The sequence below is a fragment of the Hylobates moloch genome, unplaced genomic scaffold, assembly GCF_009828535.3.
Source record: "Hylobates moloch isolate HMO894 unplaced genomic scaffold, HMol_V3 SCAFFOLD_10, whole genome shotgun sequence".
Classification (NCBI taxonomy): Eukaryota; Metazoa; Chordata; class Mammalia; order Primates; family Hylobatidae; genus Hylobates; species Hylobates moloch.
In genome coordinates this window covers 68,730,594-68,748,790 of record NW_026652285.1, presented here as the reverse complement: position 1 = coordinate 68,748,790, position 18,197 = coordinate 68,730,594, and the positions used below count along the sequence as shown (strand labels likewise).

The following is an 18,197-nucleotide window of genomic DNA, read 5'->3' as shown; positions in this document are numbered from 1 at the left end:
TCGCCCAGACTGGAGTGCAGTGGCACAATCTCAGCTCACTGCAACTTCCGCCTCCCGGGTTCAAGCGATTCTCCTGCCTCCTCAGCCTCCCAAGTAGCTAAGATTACAGGCATGCTCCACCAGACCCAGCTAATTATTGTATTTTTAGTAGAGATAGGGTTTCACTGTGTTGGCCAGGATGGTCTCAATCTCCTGACCTCGTGATCCGCCTGCCTCGGCCTCCCAAAGTGCTGGGATTACAGGCGTGAGCCACCACGCCCGGCCTGTCCTAGTTCTTATTCCTCAAATACATGGATTTTTCTCACTTTGGGCATTGTACTAGCTGTTCCATTAGCCTGGAGGGGGAAACTCATCTTTGCGGAGCTGGCTCCTTTTCTTTCAAATTTCAACTAAAAATGCCACCTCTTCACGGAATTCCTTCCTGAACACCCTCTCTGAAGCATTCCGAGTAGCTACTCAAACACATCATTCAATACTGCTTTTTCATAGCACTGATGTTATCTTTTTTTTTTTGTTTTTGAGACAGAATCTCGCTCTGTCACCCAGGCTGGAGTGCAATGGCGTGATCTTGGCTCACTGCAACCTCCGCCTCCCAAGTTCAAGTGATTCTCCTGCCTCAGCCTCCCAAGTAGCTGGGATTACAGGTGCACACCACCAGGCCTGGCTAATTTTTGTATTTTAAGTAGAGATGAGGTTTCACCATGTTGGCCAGGCTGGTCTTGAACTCTTGACTTCATGTGACCCGCCTGCCTCAGCTTCCCAAAATGTTGGGATTATAAGCGTGAGCCACTGCCCAGTCTGATGTTATCTTGTTTATCTGCTTATCATCTGTCCCCGCTACCAGAATCTAAGCTCCAAACCAGAGAGACCCTGTGGTCACTATTATCTTCCTAATGACTTCAAGAGGGGACTCCACCTGGTAGGCAGTCAATACATAGTGCTAAATACATGAATAATTGTCTTGGATTCTGCATCCTTTTTAAGTTTCCAAATTCAGGGAGAGAACCGTGGGCTGCCATTTTATTTGTCCAGGCTTTGTTTTTTTCCCTTCATGTCCACCTTTTACTTTTTCACCAGCTCCTCCACAGTAACAAAAGCCTTATTCAAAGGCCTGTGAATCAGAGGATTATGTAAAGAAGTTACTTTAATCTAGGTGCCCCTGACTTGATGGAACACATCCAGTGACTCCTGGAAGAAGATCTGGAGGTCTCCAGAGCAGTGTGGTCCCAGGAGGCACACACAGAGCGCCACGGCCAGGGCTGAAACAGTCTGTTCAGTGCAGCCATGGGGGACGTCCTGGAACAGTTCTTCATCCTCACAGGGCTGCTGGTGTGCCTGGCCTGCCTGGCGAAGTGCGTGAGATTCTCCAGATGTATTTTACTGAACTACTGGACAGTTTTGCCAAAGCCTTTCTTGCGGTCAATGGGACAGTGGGCAGGTAAGGGAGGTTCCATCTCATGTTTTTTTGCTGCTGTTGTTCCTGCTTATTACTATTATTATTATTTTTGAGACAGATACTTGCTCTGTCGCCCAGGCTGGTGTGCAATGGCGCGATCTCGGCTCACTGCAACCTCCGCTTCCCAGGTTTAAGCAATTCTCCTGCCTCAGCCTCCCAAGTAGCTGGGATTATAGGCACCTGTCACCGCACCTGGCTAATGTGTTTTTTTTTTGAGACGGAGTCTCTGTTGCCCGGGCTGGAGTGCAGTGGTGCGATCTCTGCTCACTGCAACCTCTGCCTCCTGGGTTCAAGCAATTCTCCTGCCTCAGCCTCCCGAGTAGCTGGGATTACAGGCGCACATTACTACAGCTGGCTAATTTTTTGTATTTTAGTAGAGACTGGGTTCCGCCATGTTGGCCAGGCTGGTCTCGAACTCCTGACCTGATGATTTGCCCACTTTGGCCTCTCAAAGTGCTGAGATTTTACAGGCATGAGCCACCGTACCCGGCCAACATTTTGTATTTTTAGTAGAGACAGGGTTTCACCCTGTTGGCCAGGCTGGTCTCAAACTCTTGACCTCATGATTCACCCGTCTCGGCCTCCCCAACTGCTGGGATGACAGGCGTGAGCCTCAGAGAGCAAAGAAGTAATTCCTTTGGGTAATTTTAATTGGGGGGATTAGAAAAGTGTGAGTGAAATTAGAATGGTCTGCAACACAAGCTGTAGGGCATCAGGGGAACACTAGGGCAGAAGGCTACCCAGCCCTTGCTAAGCACTTGTCCTCTCAACCCCATTAGATGAGTTTTCTTCTTTTGGGAATTTCCTGCTGATACAAATAATAAATAATGCAGAAATTTCTGCATCCTCATCTCCAGATTTACAAAAAGCCCAGGGTGCTTTCATTTTACTAAATGGTGTTTCCAAATTTTGAAATCTAAATAATTTTAACTCACTGTATTAAAAAAAGGATCCAAGTGTTTTTAAGAAATGAAGGTGTTACAAAATCAAGGCAACACATATCTCTACGGAGCCATGTTTTCAGGATGGTATGGAATGGAATCTGGGTCTGGCTGGTGTCAATTAAATGCTGCCTCCCCATGGAATTTATCTACTGGAACGCCCATGCAGAACTTCAGCCCTATGACTGAGGTTAAGGTGACGAGCATGAGGCCATGGTTTCAGCACCTCCTTGAATATTTGAAATGCTAAGGTCTTTGCAGGGCCTTATATTTCAAATATGGACACGAAAAAAAAAGAATCCAATGACAAAAATGATTAAGTGACTTTAGAGATATTATCTAGGCAAAATAGGAAAGATTCTAATATCCTTATAGGGCTGCCAGATAAAATACAAGATACCCAGTTAAATTTAAATTTCAGAAAAAAAGGAATACGTTTTTAGTATGTTATAACTCACATATGGCATGAGACATATATTAAACAATTCATAATTTACCTTAATTTCAAATTTAAGTGGGCATTCTGTATCCTTATGTGCTAAACCTGGCAACCTTAAAAACGTAGCAATGGAAATTTAAAAAATTACCATGTGAGAAATTGGGATGACAAATGGATTTTTGACTGCTGCTTCTTACATTTGCTGTGTGAGCGTGCGTGCGTGTGTGTGTGTGTGTGTCCTCTTGGGGTATTATGCTGTCAGGAGTGAACTTGCTTGAACTTGCTCAGCAGCTTGACCTGCGTGTTCTGGATTTAAATACCCCACTCCACGCAGATTCAGATGCCCATGTGTGGGTGGCATGTAGCACTCTGCACAGCTGCTGTCGTTTGTGTAGGGAAAGCCCTTCTAAGAACCTACATTCTAAAAGAAGTTCAAATGGGGCCAGAGTCTAAGAGCATTTGGTGACTCAAAGGAAAAACATGATCTTAACCTGTTTTTATGAGTCAAGATGGATAGAGTTACCTCTAGCAGGAGTAAAATATGTTTGGGCAGAGGCAGATATCAGGGAGATAATATATTTCAAGTAGGGGACAAAAAAGAAACCCAAGAACTAGAGGCTAAATTTTTAATTCCTCAGATACAGTACCCTGAGCTCTGTGCTGATTTCCTAATTCTTTTCTTAGTGTATATTCATAGACTCAAGGCCCCAAAGTCAGACAGCCTGGGTTCAAATCCTGTGTCATCATTTTTAGCAGTGTGACCTTAATCAAGTTATGAACATTTTCCCCTTGGCTTCCTCATTTATAAACTAAGGATAATGATGGTCCCTGCATTTTAGGTTTGTTTTGAACATTAAATGAGATGATGCATCTAAAACACTAGAAGCAGGACATGGCAAGAAGTAAGTGTGTGACCATTATCTGTTGTTATTATTGATGGTATCATCTTGCCTGTAGTGCAGGCCCCGTATTGGGTGAATTGAAGACTCCCCACAGGGAGGGGAAGGTAAGGCCCAAGATGCCCTGAGCATAGTTCCTAAACCCAGAGCTGCAGACGGTGTGCATGGAGCCTCTTAGAAGTTCCTAAATGAACAGACACATCATCAGTCATTATTAAAGCCAGAGTGCTTCTGTCAGTGTGGTCTGTGAGGCTTGTACAGCTTGGCCTGCACTCACTCTCAAGTGAGCTAAATGTACCTTTTGCTCACACTTTTTGAAAGCATGCCCTTTAATTGTTGTTGCACGGGTAAATTGTAAGTTTTACGATATACAGAATGGTAGTGAATTTTGAAATTGTGACGTTCTCATGAATGAGGCGTATCCTAGAGCTCAATCATTAAATATGTCTGTAATGTTGATATGAAAGGACTAGCAGACCTATTTGATTGTTGTATATTAACAGATAGTTCTATTGAGTACAAATTCTGCAGGTTTCTTCATTTCACTGCATTTTCTTTTTGCATTTTGGTATTTTCCTCTTTGCTAAATTCCCTACCTTCCATAGGCCTTTAATTGCTGCTGTGGGGTGGGGGTGAGAAGGGGGCAGAGCTCCACTTTTAGGAGGAACCTTGAAATGTCCTTACAATGACAGATGGGTGCCTGGGCAGAGAGATAATGGGGAACACTGCCTGCCCTTGTGGGGTGAAGGCTCACAATATCTGCATCCTCATGGGGCCTGCAGGGAATGTTCCCTGGCTGCGGATCTGTGTTTCATTTTGGAACATGTTTTCCATAGTCTCGCCAATCCCTCCAAAAAACCAACCAACCAACCAACCAACCAACCAACCAACCAACCAACACCTGAACGTTTAGTGAGGGGCTTCAAGGGCGTGGGCTGGAGAGCAAAGGGATGAGCCTTAGGGGTACTGACTGTCCTGGAGACTAGGCTTGCGAGAAAACGTGGCCAGGGAGAAAGAGAAGTTTAAAGATGAATTCTGTCCTTTAAAAGCATTCCTGCTTTTCACAGTGATCACTGGAGCAGGCGATGGAATTGGGAAAGCGTACTCGTTTGAGGTAAGCTGTCTTCCTGGGGACTTTCTCCTCCCTTATATTGAACAATCACAGTCCTGAGACATCCACCCCAACACTAGATTTTTGAATATAAAAGCAGTATGCATTCATTTAAAGGAGAAAATATACTCTATGGAAAAGCACACAAAAATAATAATCTCACTGCCTGGTCCTCTTTTTTTAAACACAATGATACTCAAAGGTGACAGTACCTTGCCTTAGGGATTGTTTTGGGAATTTGTGGAGCATTGGTATTTTCTAGTGTAATTGTGCCATATGAGCTCATATACTTAAATCTAATTTTTTCAAAACATTATAAATGACTTTCCTTTTATTTATTATTTACATTAAGCTAGGGCATATATTGATTTTTTAAAATTCACTTGCTTAGGCAAAACATATTATCAGTGACTTTCATTTCAAGGAGATTAATGGCATTATAACATATTCTATAAAAAGAAGGTCTAACAGAACTGAGAGTCACTAGAATACAATTAGTATTTTTGGGTATTTGCTTCCAGGCTTATTTCTCTGTAGATAGATAAATAGATTGATAATTATACTTTAAAAATGCATTTATAACATATGTGGTTTTATATGCTATTATTATTCTAAATTTCACATTTTTATTAATGAAACATTGTTTCCTGGAATTCCTATGTATTTTATTTCTTCCTTATGCCTATTACACTGATGTCTAGAACCATGTCAAATACAATAGAAGAATAGAAAAAAATTCTAGAAACTGTAAGAGGAAGGCTGTTTAAAAATCAATAACACCAGATGGGCATGGTGGCTCACTCTTGTAATCCCAGCACTTTAGGAGGCCGAGGCAGGTGGATTACCTGAGGTCTGGAGTTCAAGACCAGCCTAGCCAACATGGTGAAACCTCATCTCTACTTAAAATACAAAAATTAGCAGGGCATGTTGGCAGGTGCCTGTAATCCCAGCTACTTGGGAGGCTGAGGCAAGAGAATCTCTTGAACATGGGAGGCAGAGGTTGCAGTGAGCCGGGATCGCACCATTGCATGCCAGCCTGGGCAATACAGCAAGACTTCGTCTCCAAAAAAAAAAAAAAAAAAATCAATAACACCTTAAAAATATAATGAAAAGCTTTTCCATTTGCAATAGAAAAATAAGTAATCCTAGAAATACAGTTAATATAAAATTTGTAGGTCTTTTTTAAGAAAACTGTAAAATTCCATTGAGAAATATAGGAGATATTCCAAATAAGAGAAAAAAGTACCACATTCTTGAAGAGAAAGATATTTGAAACTTGACAGTTTCTCCTAAATTTATCTCAAATCCTAGATTATACAAACCATTATTTTTTAAATGTTACATTAGTTGTGAGCATTTTCTTATGTCAAAACTGTAGGGGTTTTTTTTTTTGAGACAGGGACTTGCTCTGTTGCCCAGGCTGGAATGCAGTGGTACAAACACTGCTTACTGCAGCCTTGACCTCCTGGGGTCAAGCAATCCTCCCACCTCAGCCTCCTGAAGCAATGTGTCCTCCTGGAACTACAGGCTCATGTATTTTTTGCAGAGACAGGGTTTCACTATTGCTCTGTTGTCCAGGCTGGTCTTGAACTCCTGAGCTCAAGTAATCCGCCTGCTTTGGCCTCCCGTAGTGCTGGGATTACAGGCATGAGCCACCACAGCCTGCCCAAAACTGTGATTTTTAAATGGCAACATAATATTCCATCAAATGGATGGTCCATAATTTAACCAATTTCTTGGTAAAAATTTTAGGTTTTTTTCTGAATTTTTCTTCATTTTATATAAAATTGGGAATAAATACAGAAACTTTTCTGCTTATCTCCAATTATTTTGGGAGCTATTTTCCTTGAGGTGGCCTTGCTGGATTAGAGGTTGTGAATATACGTAAGGTTCCGGTGCTTTCCATTATGTTATAGTAATTTACACCCATTTCTGAGACAGATGTGGTCTTCATCAGCTTGAGCTGCAGAATGAATTCCATAAGCTGGGTGGCCTAAGCAAGCATGTATTTCTTACGGTTCTGGAGGCTGGGAAGTCCAAGAGTGAGGTGCCAGCAGATCTGATGTCTGGTGAGGGCTCTCTTCTTGGTTTGCAGACAATTGTCTTCTTGATGTAGCTTCGCATGGCAGAGAGCAGAGAGAGGGGAAGCAAGCTCTCTGATGTTTCTTCTTCTTTTACTTTTTGGAGACAGGGTCTTCCTCTGTTGCTCAGGCTGGAGTGCAGTGGTGCAAACAGCTCACTGCAGCCTCAACCTCCTGGGCTCAAGTGATACTCCCACTCAGCCTCCTGAGTATCAGGGACTATGGGCATGTGCCATCATGCCTGGCTAATTTTTAAATTTTTTGTACTGACAGGGTTTCACCATGTTGCCCAGGCTGGTCTTGAACTCCTGGGCTCAAGTGATCTGCCTGCCTCGGCCTCCCAAAGTACTGGGATTACAGACATGAGCCACCATGCCTGGCCTGGTGTTTCTTCCCATAAGGACATTAATCTCATCGTGAAGGCCCCACTCTCATGACCTGATTACCTCCTGAAAGCCTTACTTACCTCCAAGTGTCATCTCATTGGGGGTTAGGATTTCAACATATGAATCTTGGGGGGCCACAGACATTTGGTTCATATGAAAAATGCATTCTGTACAGTACCCATGCCTTTTCTTGTCCCAGAAGGCTTGCATCATAATAAAGCCATCTTATGTGAAACAGCAGTGCAAGGCATCTGGGACGCGCTTGCTAGAAACTTTGCGGATGTTAACAAACCTCAAGCATGCCAGTTAAAAAAGCTCCTCGTGGGCTGGGCGCAGTGGCTCATGCCTGTAATCCCAGCACTTTGGGAGGCCGAGGAGGGTGGATCACCTGAGGTCAGGAGTTTGAGACCAGCCTGGCCAACATGGTGAATCTCTGTCTCTACTTAAAATACAAAAATTAGCTGAGTGTGGTGGCAGGTGCCTGTAATCCCAGCTGCTTGGGAGGTTGAGGCAGGAGAATTGCTTGAACCTGGGAGGTGGAGGTTGCAGTGAGCCGAGATTGTGCCATTGCACTCCAGCCTGGGGGACAAGAGTGAGACTTCATCTGAAAAAACAAAAACAAAAATAAAAACAAACAAAAAAACTCCTTGTGGCCCGGTGTGGTGGCTCATGCCAGTAATCCCAACACTTTGAGAGGCCGAGGTGGGCAGATCATGAGGTCAGGAGTTCCAGACCAGCCTGACCAACATAGTGAAACCCCGTCTCTACTAAAAATACAAAAATTAGCCGGGCGTGGTGGCGCTCACCTGTAATCCCAGCTACTCAGGAGGCTGAGGCAGGAGAATCGCTTGAACCCAGGAGGTGAAGGTTGCAGTGGGCCGAGATTGAGCCACTGCATACCAGCCTGGTGACAGAGCGAGACACCATCTCAAAAAAAAAAAAGCTCCTGGTGTCTGACCCCCATCCTTCATCTGCTGATGATGATTTTTTGACACTGACCCTTCTATCTCAACTCTGTTTATTTTTAAGATAAAGCGTTCTTTGCTCTTATCCTAATTCATGTATAGCAACTTACTGGTGATGAGAAGTGGCTGACACTCGGTAGATGAGTGGTCATATTTGAGTGTTGAAGTTGGAGAGACCACCCAGCAGTCACTTTTCAAAACAATGTGTCTTCCATTCCCCCAAATCAGAAGGAAAACGTTTCTAGCTATTTGCATTAAAACTATATAACCTTTTATATAACAATTTCTCACCCTGGACCAGGTTTTGGAAAGACCTAGTATGTCAACCAAAAGGTTCTTCACCTTACCTCTAAGTTCCCTGGATTGCCAAGCAATTCTTCACGATTCTCCAGAATCTTTTCTCAAGTTCATGCTGACCTGACCTTTCTGTGGTCCCTTGTTATCACAAGACTCAGCCACTCTTCTTTCTGCTTAGGGGAGACCCCATGTGGAAGCTGTCCTTAGCCATTCATTTCTTTACTGTTTCACAAAGCAGTGGCCCTGGGGGTCAGGAGCTGTGGGTTCCAGTCTTCACCATGATGCTGTCTGGAGATTCTGGACAAGTTACATATCCATTCTGCACTTCTGGGTCTTTGCCAGCTTTGTGTTCTGTCCTTGATGAATTCTTGCTTTGCACTTCTCCTTGTGGACTTTTTTTCTTCTTTGCCTTTTATTTTATTTTATTTTTTGTAGAGATGAGGTCTCACTTTGTTGCCAGGCTGTTCTCAAATTCCTAAGCTTAAGCAATCCTCTTGCCTTGGCCTCCCAAAGTGCTGGGATTATAGGCATGAGCCACTGTGCCCAGCCTCTTTATGTTCTTTACCGAGGCTATGTTAAACAATTTTCTGGGCTCCCAACCTCTCCTTCATGTAGGCTTTTCTCCCTTCCAGAGATCCTGTTCTCTCGCTGCTAACTGCTGCTCCAAGGAGTGCAGCTGAGCCTGAGATGCTGTGGACTGTAATCAGTAAAAGCCTGAGGTTGGGAATTGATCAGATGTGTGTCAAAGCCTCCCTCCAAGGCTCACTGGCTGAATTTCCACATCAGCGAGCTGGAGGTGATGACAGTCTCACCTAGGATTTTGTAAGGGTTAAATAGGATGAGACAGGCAAAATGGTTTGCTTAGAGTAAGCTTTCCAAGGTTAGGTTTTGTTCTCATTGCATATTTAAACTGTGATTCCTTTCAAATATACTGCTTTTTTTTATTTTTTGAGAATGTATTAGTCATGGTTCTCGAGAGAAAGAGAATCAATAGGGTGTGTCACACACACACACACACATACACGCACAGACACACAGACACATAGAGACAGCTGGGAGTGGGGGCGGGGGAGGAAGGGAGAGACAGAGCGGGAGAGAGAGTGGGGAGGAAGGGAGAGGGAAGGAGACAGAGAGAGAAGAGTGGGAGAGGAAGGGAGGGAGAGGGAGAGGAGAGAAAGGTTGATTTATTTGAAGGAATTGACACACATGGTTATGGAGGCTGGTGTGTCCCAAATCTGCAGTGGAGGCTGACAGGTTGGAGACCCAAGAAGAGGCAAAGCTGCAGTTCAAGTCCACAGGCCATCTATCAGGTGACAGAATTCCCTGTTCCTCCAGGAAGGTCAATCTTGTTTTCTTAAGGCCCTCAGCTGACGAGACAAGGCCCACCCTCCTTATGGAGTGTAATATGCTTTACTCAAAGTCTACTAATTTAGATGTTAATCTCATATAAAGATAGCTTTACAGAAACATAATAATGTTTGACTAAGTAGCTGGGTATCATGACCTAGCCAAGTTGACACACAATGTTCACCACCACAGAGAAGAAGAATGTCTTGTATTTACCAGTATTTTCTCTTCCTGTTGCTCTTTCTTCCTTCCCAATGTCCCAAGATTCCTTTTTAAGTCACTTTATTTCTGTTTATAGAATTTCCTTTAGCTATTATTTTAGGGTTGGTCTGCAGGCAACAAATTATCTTAGTTTTTCTTCATTCCAGAATGGTTTCATTTCCCCTTCATTCCTAAAATGAGGCCTCCTCTGTTATCATCCCTGGCAAAGGAAGAGGACAAAGAGTCCCAGGATCCTTGCTACAGAGCCTCACCGGCATAGAAGACCCAGCTCCGCACCCAGCCTTTACTGGCAGGGTGTGGGTGGGGTCATAGTTTTTCCCAAGGTGTTTGCTTGGAGTACACAGTTGCTGTCTAAATGTTTTCTCTCTCACTAGACATCCCCTTTTCTGGTCCTCTAGTTAGAGAGGGCAGGCTTTCGTTGAGACTTTTTTTTTTTGAGACAGAGTTTTGCTCTTTTGCCCAGTCTCACTCTGTCACACAAGCTGGAGTGCAGTGGCGCGATCTCGGCTTACTGCAACCTTTGCCTTCTGGTTTTGAGTGATTGTCCTGCCTCAGCTTCCCGAGTAGCTGGGATTACAGGCACCCGCCACCACGCCTGGCTAATTTTTGTATTTTTAGTAGAGATGGGGTTTCACTATGTTGGCCAGGCTGGTCTCAAACTCCTGACCTCAGGTGATCCGCCTGCCTTGGCATCCAAAAGTGCTGGGATTATAGGCGTGAGCCACTGCGCCCAGCGAGACTTTTTTATAACTGCACCTGTTGGCATTTCTGAACCGCCAGTTTCTCCAGCAATGTCTGGGATGTGTGGAAAAAAAAAAAAAGCCCAGGAAATACCACAGTGCCCTTCCTCGGGTTTCAAGGCCCCTAAATGAACCTCTCCTCACATTCTGGAGTCTTCTGTTTGTTTTATGTATTGTGTCCAGGTTTTTTTGATGCACTTAATGGTGGGAATAGGGAAAGCACTTCTCCTCCGCCCTTCCAGAAGCTTATTCTTCACTGCATTTAACCGAATCTGCATTTACATTTAGCGGGGCAGGAGAGGCTCTGCTTCATGTTAAAAGAATTTCAAGCATTACTTGAGGCAGGTGGGAAGAAATTGTGGAGAGGGATGGGCCTGGGATGGAGGGAGGAAGAGAGTGGGCCCACTCTTCCATACCTCTGAAGCCATTGCTCACCCTATTTTTCACACCATTTCCACTCCTGTAGCACCTGAATTCAAGCCCTTTCTTTTATTCTTGGCCACACAGAGGAAGCCCTGTTTTTCCTGGCGTTCCCACTACCCACTGTAGATTAGCAGCTACAAGCACCTTCCTTGACCCAGGCCCCAACATACAGGAGAAGGAAAACAAGGCCCATTCATCCCATGGCAGCCGTTCTGCGTCAGGATGGGGCCCCGGCAGTAAATTCTGGGAAAGGGAGGCTTTTGCAGCTTAACTTTCTGAAAGGGGGGTGGCAAAACCTGTGTATGGAGCCTGTCAGCCTGGACATTCTGGAAATAAGATTGAGTCCTGTTCAAGCAGACAAAGGGAACAATGCCAGCCCAGACAACCAAGTGTTCTCGGGCGCCCCCCTCTTGGCCCAGACCACTTCACATGGAACCTCTAAAAGGCCTGTGGCTCTTGAGAGAAACAGGCCCACCAGGCAGAGAGCATCCTTTGTGCTGAAAATGCAAATGGCCTTTCATTTATTGGACAATCTCCTCTTCAAGAGGCTGATGAAGTGAATTGGGAGACAAAGGTGCTTAATTCTTTAGCCATCCTGTTGATGCATTCCAAGACTCAAAAATGGAGGCTAGAGGTGGGGGTAGGGAATTTTCCATGGAGAGAACAAGAGAGAAGACTTGGGGATGTCATTGGCAGGGGTCAGTCTTGAAATAGGACTGTCCTTGGTTTAGTGTTTTTTTTTTAAATGAAACAACATTTTTTAATGGACTTTATTTTTTAGAGCAGTTATAGGTTCACAGAAAAATTGAGCAGTTGGTATAGAGGTTTTTCATAAGCCTTCTGCCCCCACACACGCAGCCTCCCCCCTTACCCACTTCCATACAGACACACACACACACACACACCAGGAAATCAACTGTTTAAAGAAACAATTGATGCAGCAACTAGTGACTGCTTATCTTTTTTCTTTCTGGTTTTTTTTTTTTTTTTTTTAGAGATAGGGTCTCACTCTGTCATCCAGGCTGGAGTGCAGTGGTGGGATCACGGCTCATTGTATTCTTGACCTCCTGGGCTCAAGTGATCCTCTCACCTCAGCCTCCTGAGCAGCTGGGACTATAGGCTGTGCCACCATGCTCGGCTAATTTTTTAATTTTTTTTTTTTTTTTTTTTTGAGACGGAGTCTTGCTCAGTCGCCCAGGCTGGAGTGCAGTGGTGTGATTTCGGCTCACTGCAAGCTCCGCCTCCCAGTTTCACACCATTCTCCTGCCTCAGCCTCCCGAGTAGCTGGGACTACAGGCGCCCACCACCACGCCTGGCTAATTTTGTTTTGTATTTTTAGTAGAGATGGGGTTTCAACATGTTAGCCAGGATGGTCTTGATCTCCTGACCTTGTGATCCTGCTGCCTCAGCCTCCCAAAGTGCTGGGATTACACGCGTGAGTCACCGAGCCTGGCCTAATTTTTTAATCTTAATTTTTGTAGAGGTGGTGGGGGTGGTGGGGGTGTCTTGCTGTGTTGCCTGCGTTGGTCTTGAACTCCTGGCCTCAAGTGATCCTCCTGCCTTGGCCTCCCAAAGCTCTAGGATTACAGAAATGAGCCACCTCACTTGGCCTAATTGCTTGTCTTTTTAATGGAGTGAAACCTCACTGTGCAGATTGCAGGTTGGGGGGAACTTGTGACAATACCTGTGTGGTGTTAACACTTTCAGCTGTCCAGAGTCATGGCTGAAAATCACCTGTGAGAGTGAATATAATTGACTTTTTAAAACTTCAGCATCGATGGTGTCATATACATGTGGGTCAGTTTTTTAATCTTGAACAGCTTTTTGAGATATACTTTATGTACCATAAAATTCACCCAAGTGTACACTTCATTAATTTTTAGGAAATTAACCGAGTTGTTTATCATCACCACCATTCGGTTTTGGAACATTTCCATCACTCAAATAAGATCACGTACACCTGGTTGCTATTAATCCTGCATTCCTATCCCTAGCCCTAGGCTGCCACTGATCTCTTCTAGACATTTCATATGAAGGTCACCATACAACGTGCAGTTCTCCGTGACTGTTTTCTTCCACTTAGCATATTGTTTTGGAGGTTCATCCATATTGTAGCATGTGTCAGTAGCTCTTTAATTTTTACTGCAGAATAATATTCCATTGTATGGATATACTCCATTTTGTTTATTCATTTTCCAGTTGACAACAGTTGGAGTTGTTTCCATTTTTTTTTTTTGGCTATTATGAATAATGCTTCTGTGAATATTGACACTTGAGTTTTTGTGTGGACACTTTTCCCTTTCCTTTGGGTAGATTACCTAGCAGTGGAGTCTCTGGGTTGCAAGGTAAAGTTGTCTTTTTAAAAAATTTTATTTATTTATTTATTTATTTATTTTGAGACGGAGTGTTGCTCTGTTGCCCAGGCTGGAGTGCAGTGGTGTGATCTCAGCTCACTGCAACCTCTGCCTCCCAGGTTCAAGTGATTCTCCTGCCTCAGCCTCCCTGGTAGCTGGGACTACAGGCGTGTGCCTGTAGAGAGGGTTCTTGGGTCTTGAGCAAGAAAGAATTCAGGGTGAGTCCATAAAGTGAAAGCAAGATTATTAGGAAAGTAAAGGAATAAAAAATGGCTACTCCATAGACAGAGCAGCCCCAAGGGCTGCTGGTTGCCCATTTTTATGTTATTTCTTGATGATATGCTAAACAAGGGGTGGATTATTCATGCCTCCCCTTTTAGACCATATAGGGTAACTTCCTGACATTGCCCTGGCATTTGTAAACCGTCACGGTGCTGGAGGGGGTGTAGCAGTGAGGACGACCAGAGGTCACTCTCTTCGCCATATTGGTTTTGGTGGGTTTTAGCTGGCTTTTTTACTGCAAGCTGTTTTATCAGCAAGGTCTTTATGATCTGTATTTTGTGTTGACCTCTTACCTCACCCTGTGACATAGAATGCCTCAACCATCAGGAAATGCAGGCCAGTAGGTCTCAGCCTCATTTCACCCAGCTCCTACTTAAGATGGAGTTGCTCTGGCTCAAATACCTCTGACATGATGACAGCAGCTCAGTGTTGCCAGCCCCACCCTATTGCACTGTCCCTTGTGGTTTCTTCATATTAAACTCTCTCCAAATTACTCAGTTTGAGTGTGCTATCTATTTCTGCCAGAACCCTGGATAAATTGAGTTTTTAGTTCATTTTTAAAAATGACAAATCAGAGTTCATCAACATCTATGCCTCAGCTAACTTGACCTTCATTAGAGGGCTTGCTAGCCTAACAGATGTTATAAGTAATTTTCCTGAGGAAATTATTTATACTGTGGAATAGTCGTTCAAAATAAGCAGATTGGTTAAAAAATGTTGTACAGGCACTTCTACCCTTGAATGAACATAGGTATGTGAACCAAAAATACAATTCTAAGTCCCCCAACCAATTGAATGGACCCCTTCTCTTGGCCAAGGGCATTCCTAAGTTAACCTGAAAAACCAGTTCAGGCCATGATGGAGATGGGTGGTCGAACATGCCTCATTACGCCCTCCTCCCTTTGGAATTCAGGCACAGCTGAGCAGCACTGATACCAACACAGAGACCTTGAGTGACAAAGCAGGCCGGGTGAGGTGGCTCATGCCTGTAATCCCAGCACTTTGGGAGGCCCAGGCGGGCGGATCACGAGGTTAGGAGATCGAGACCATCCTGGCTAACACAGTGAAACCCTGCCTCTACTAAAAATACAAAAATTTAGCCAGGGGTGGTGGTGGGCGCTTGTAGTCCCAGCTACTTGGGAGGCTGAGACAGGAGAATGGCGTGAACCTGGGAGGTGGAGCTTGCCGTGGGCCGAGATCGCGCCACTGCACTCCAGCCTGGGTGACAGAGTGAGACTCTGTCTAAAAAAAAAAGAGTGACAAAGCAGACTCTTTGTAGCAATAAGATACCAACATCACAGACAGCAGGCCCTAAAAGAAATCAAAGTATTTTACCCCCAAATGTATTTCTTTGATGCATTTTGAAATGGCCCTGCAAAGCTCTCTGTTGTGGGGAAAATCTATGGTCTGTAGAGAATCCCCTTCCCTTTCCAAGTCATTTTCCTGATTCAGGAGAGAATTAACTGAGAGTCTGATAAGAAACATTTACAATCTATTCTCTCTGAAGTCTGCTACCTGGAGGCTTCATCTGCATAATAAACACCTTGGTCTCCACAATCTCTTATCTTACCCAGGCACTCTCTTTTCTTGATTCCAGGTGTTTAGATAAACTTTTTCAACCAATTACCAATCAGGAAATCTTTGAATCCACCTATGACCTGTAAGTCCCCCCACACCCACCCCTTTGAGTTGTTTTGCCTTTCCGGACCGAAGCAACAGTACATCTTAACACGTATTGATGGATGTCGCATGTCTCTCTAAAACATGTAAGACCAAGTTGTAGCCCAACCACCTTGCTGAGACCACAGGTGTGTGCCATCATGCCTGTAAAGTTTGCTTTTTATACTGGGTATCTGTTAACAAATTTTTATCTCTTAACTTTTATATTAGGGCAAAAAGTAATTTGTGCACCATCATTACAGCTATTATATTATTTTATATTTATCCAAATATTTTCCCTTACCTGTGAGATTAATGCTTTCATATGATTTGTGTTGTTGTTTAGTGTGTTTTCATTTCAATTTGAGGAACTCCCTTAAGCATTTCTTGTAAGGCAAATCTAGTGGTGATGAACTTCCTCGTTTTTGTCTGGGAAACACTTTATCTTTCCTCCATTTAAAAAGGATAATTTTGCTGGGTATAGTATTCTTGGTCGACAGCTTTTTTTTTTCCTTTCAGTATTTTGAATATATTATCCCACTCTCTTTTTGCCTGCAAGGTTTCTGCTGAGAAATCTGCTAGTAGGGGGTTCCAGCTTTTCTCTTGCTGCTTTCAAAATGCTCTCTTTGTCCTTAAATTTTGACAATTTGATTGTCAGGTGTCTCAGAGTATTTTTAATTTGTGTGATCCTATTTGAGGTCCTTTGGGAGTCATGAATCTGGATGTCCATTTTCCTCTCAAGATTTGGGAACTTTTCAGACCTTATTTTTCACATAAGCCTGTTGCCCTTTTCTTTCTCTGTTCTCTTTGGAATACCATAATATATATATTGGGTTGCTTGTTTATGTCCCATAAATCTTATAGGCTTTCTTCAGTCTTTTTAATTCTTTTTTCTTCTTTGTCTCTGACTGGATAATTTCAAATGTCCTGTCTTCAAGTTCACAGATTCTTTTTTCTGCTAGATTGAGTCTGCTGTTAAGGCTTTCTTTTGCATTTTTCATTTTATTCATCATATTCTTCAGCTGCATAATTTCTGTTTGGTTGTTTTTATAATTTCTACCTCTTTATTGTTCTCATTTTATTCCTGTATTTCCCCCCTCATTTTATTGAGTTGTCTATCTGTATTCTTTTATTTATTTATTTATTTATTTATTTATTTATTTATTTATTTTGAGATGGAGTCTCACTCAGTTGCCCAGGTTGTAGTGCAGTGGTGCAATCTTGGCTCACTGCAGCCTCCGCCTCCCGGGTTCAAGTGATTCTCCTGCCTTGGCCTCCTGAGCCAGCTGGGATTACCTCCTTAGTAGCTGGGATTACAGGTGTGCACCACCATGCCCAGCTAATTTTTGTATTTTTAGTAGAGATGGGGTTTCACCATGTTGGCCAAATTGGTCTCAAACTCCTGACCTCAGGTGATCCACCCGCCTTGGCCTCCCAAAGTGCTGGGATTACAGGCATTAGCCACCATGCCCGGCCTATCTGTCTTGTTTTGTAGTGTGCTGATCTTTAAAACAATTATTTTGACTTCTTTGTTAGACAGTTTTAGATCTCTATTTCCTTGGGGCCACTTACTGGAAATTTATTATGTTCCTTTAGTGGTGTCATGTTTCCTTGACTTTTCATGTTCCTTGGAGTCTTGCATTAATGTGTGTGCATTTGAAGAAGAAATCACCTCTTCCAGTCTTTATTAACTGGCTTTGGTGGGGAAACATCCTCACCTATGGTTAAGTCTGAGGGAGGTGGCTGGATTCTGTGTGGTGGCTTTGGCTCCAGGGGAATGCACCGATGGCTCTGGCCCTGGGAGTGGGGTGCGTGTGCAATGCTGTGGACTCCAAGCAGCCCTGTCAGCTTAGGTTCATGTTGGCAAAGATTGTGGGGTCTTGGTAGTGAAGGCGGATGCAGATCTTCCTGTTCTCCTTTTTCCCTCATGGGGGAAGTTATGACCAAGGGGATCCCTCCTGGTGTCAGGGTTCAGGGTACAGTGCAGGCATGGTGGTGCCAAGGCTGGAGTGGTGGCTTCTTCTTCAGAGTAGGTGCAGTGGTGTGGATTCCATGCAGGTCCATTGGCTTCGATCAGCATCTGTGAAAACTGCTGAAGTCCTCAAGGGTAAAAGAGGCAGGTGTCTGTGGTGGCTGAGGCTGCTGGAGTCATCCTGTTCTCCTTTTCTCCCAAGAGGGACAGTCACAGCCAAAGGGATCCTTTTGGAGCCAAGGTGTGCCAGACTGGGAGATGGGGTGACAGATAAAATTGCTTTCCGTGCATTTCTATGTGTCCATCCTGTTTTTGTGCTCCACTGAATTGCTGAAACTTCTTTGTAATCAGGACTTCTCCCAGAGCTATTTTATTGGTGGATAAATCTTAAATTATGGGGGGTGTGACTAAGATCTCATAGTACTATAGAGAGATAATATGTATTCTTTACTCTAACGGTAACATCTTGCAAAGCTATAGTACAATATTACAATCAGGTTCTGGGCATTGATATAGTCAAGATACAGAACAGTTCCATCACTACAAGGATCCCTGGGCTGCCATTTTATAGCCACACCCACTTTCCTCCCAGTCCCTTCTGGGAACCACTAATGTGTTCTCTA

General features: G+C 43.8%; 1 protein-coding gene across 2 annotated transcripts in view; it reads left to right on the top strand.

Annotated features, from left to right (window-relative positions):
• Positions 1 to 1,207: 1,207 nt before the first annotated feature.
• Positions 1,208 to 18,197, top strand: part of HSD17B3 (hydroxysteroid 17-beta dehydrogenase 3) — a 54,497-nt gene continuing 37,507 nt past the window's right edge. The window contains exons 1-2 of one of the 2 annotated variants that reach the window (XM_058445577.1): positions 1,208 to 1,438; positions 4,803 to 4,849. In XM_058445577.1, the coding sequence (XP_058301560.1) occupies positions 1,285 to 1,438; positions 4,803 to 4,849 (201 nt within the window). In that variant the 5' untranslated portion in view covers positions 1,208 to 1,284. The remainder of the gene's footprint in view (positions 1,439 to 4,802; positions 4,850 to 18,197) is intronic. The other variant, XM_032162661.2, reaches the window with a different exon arrangement.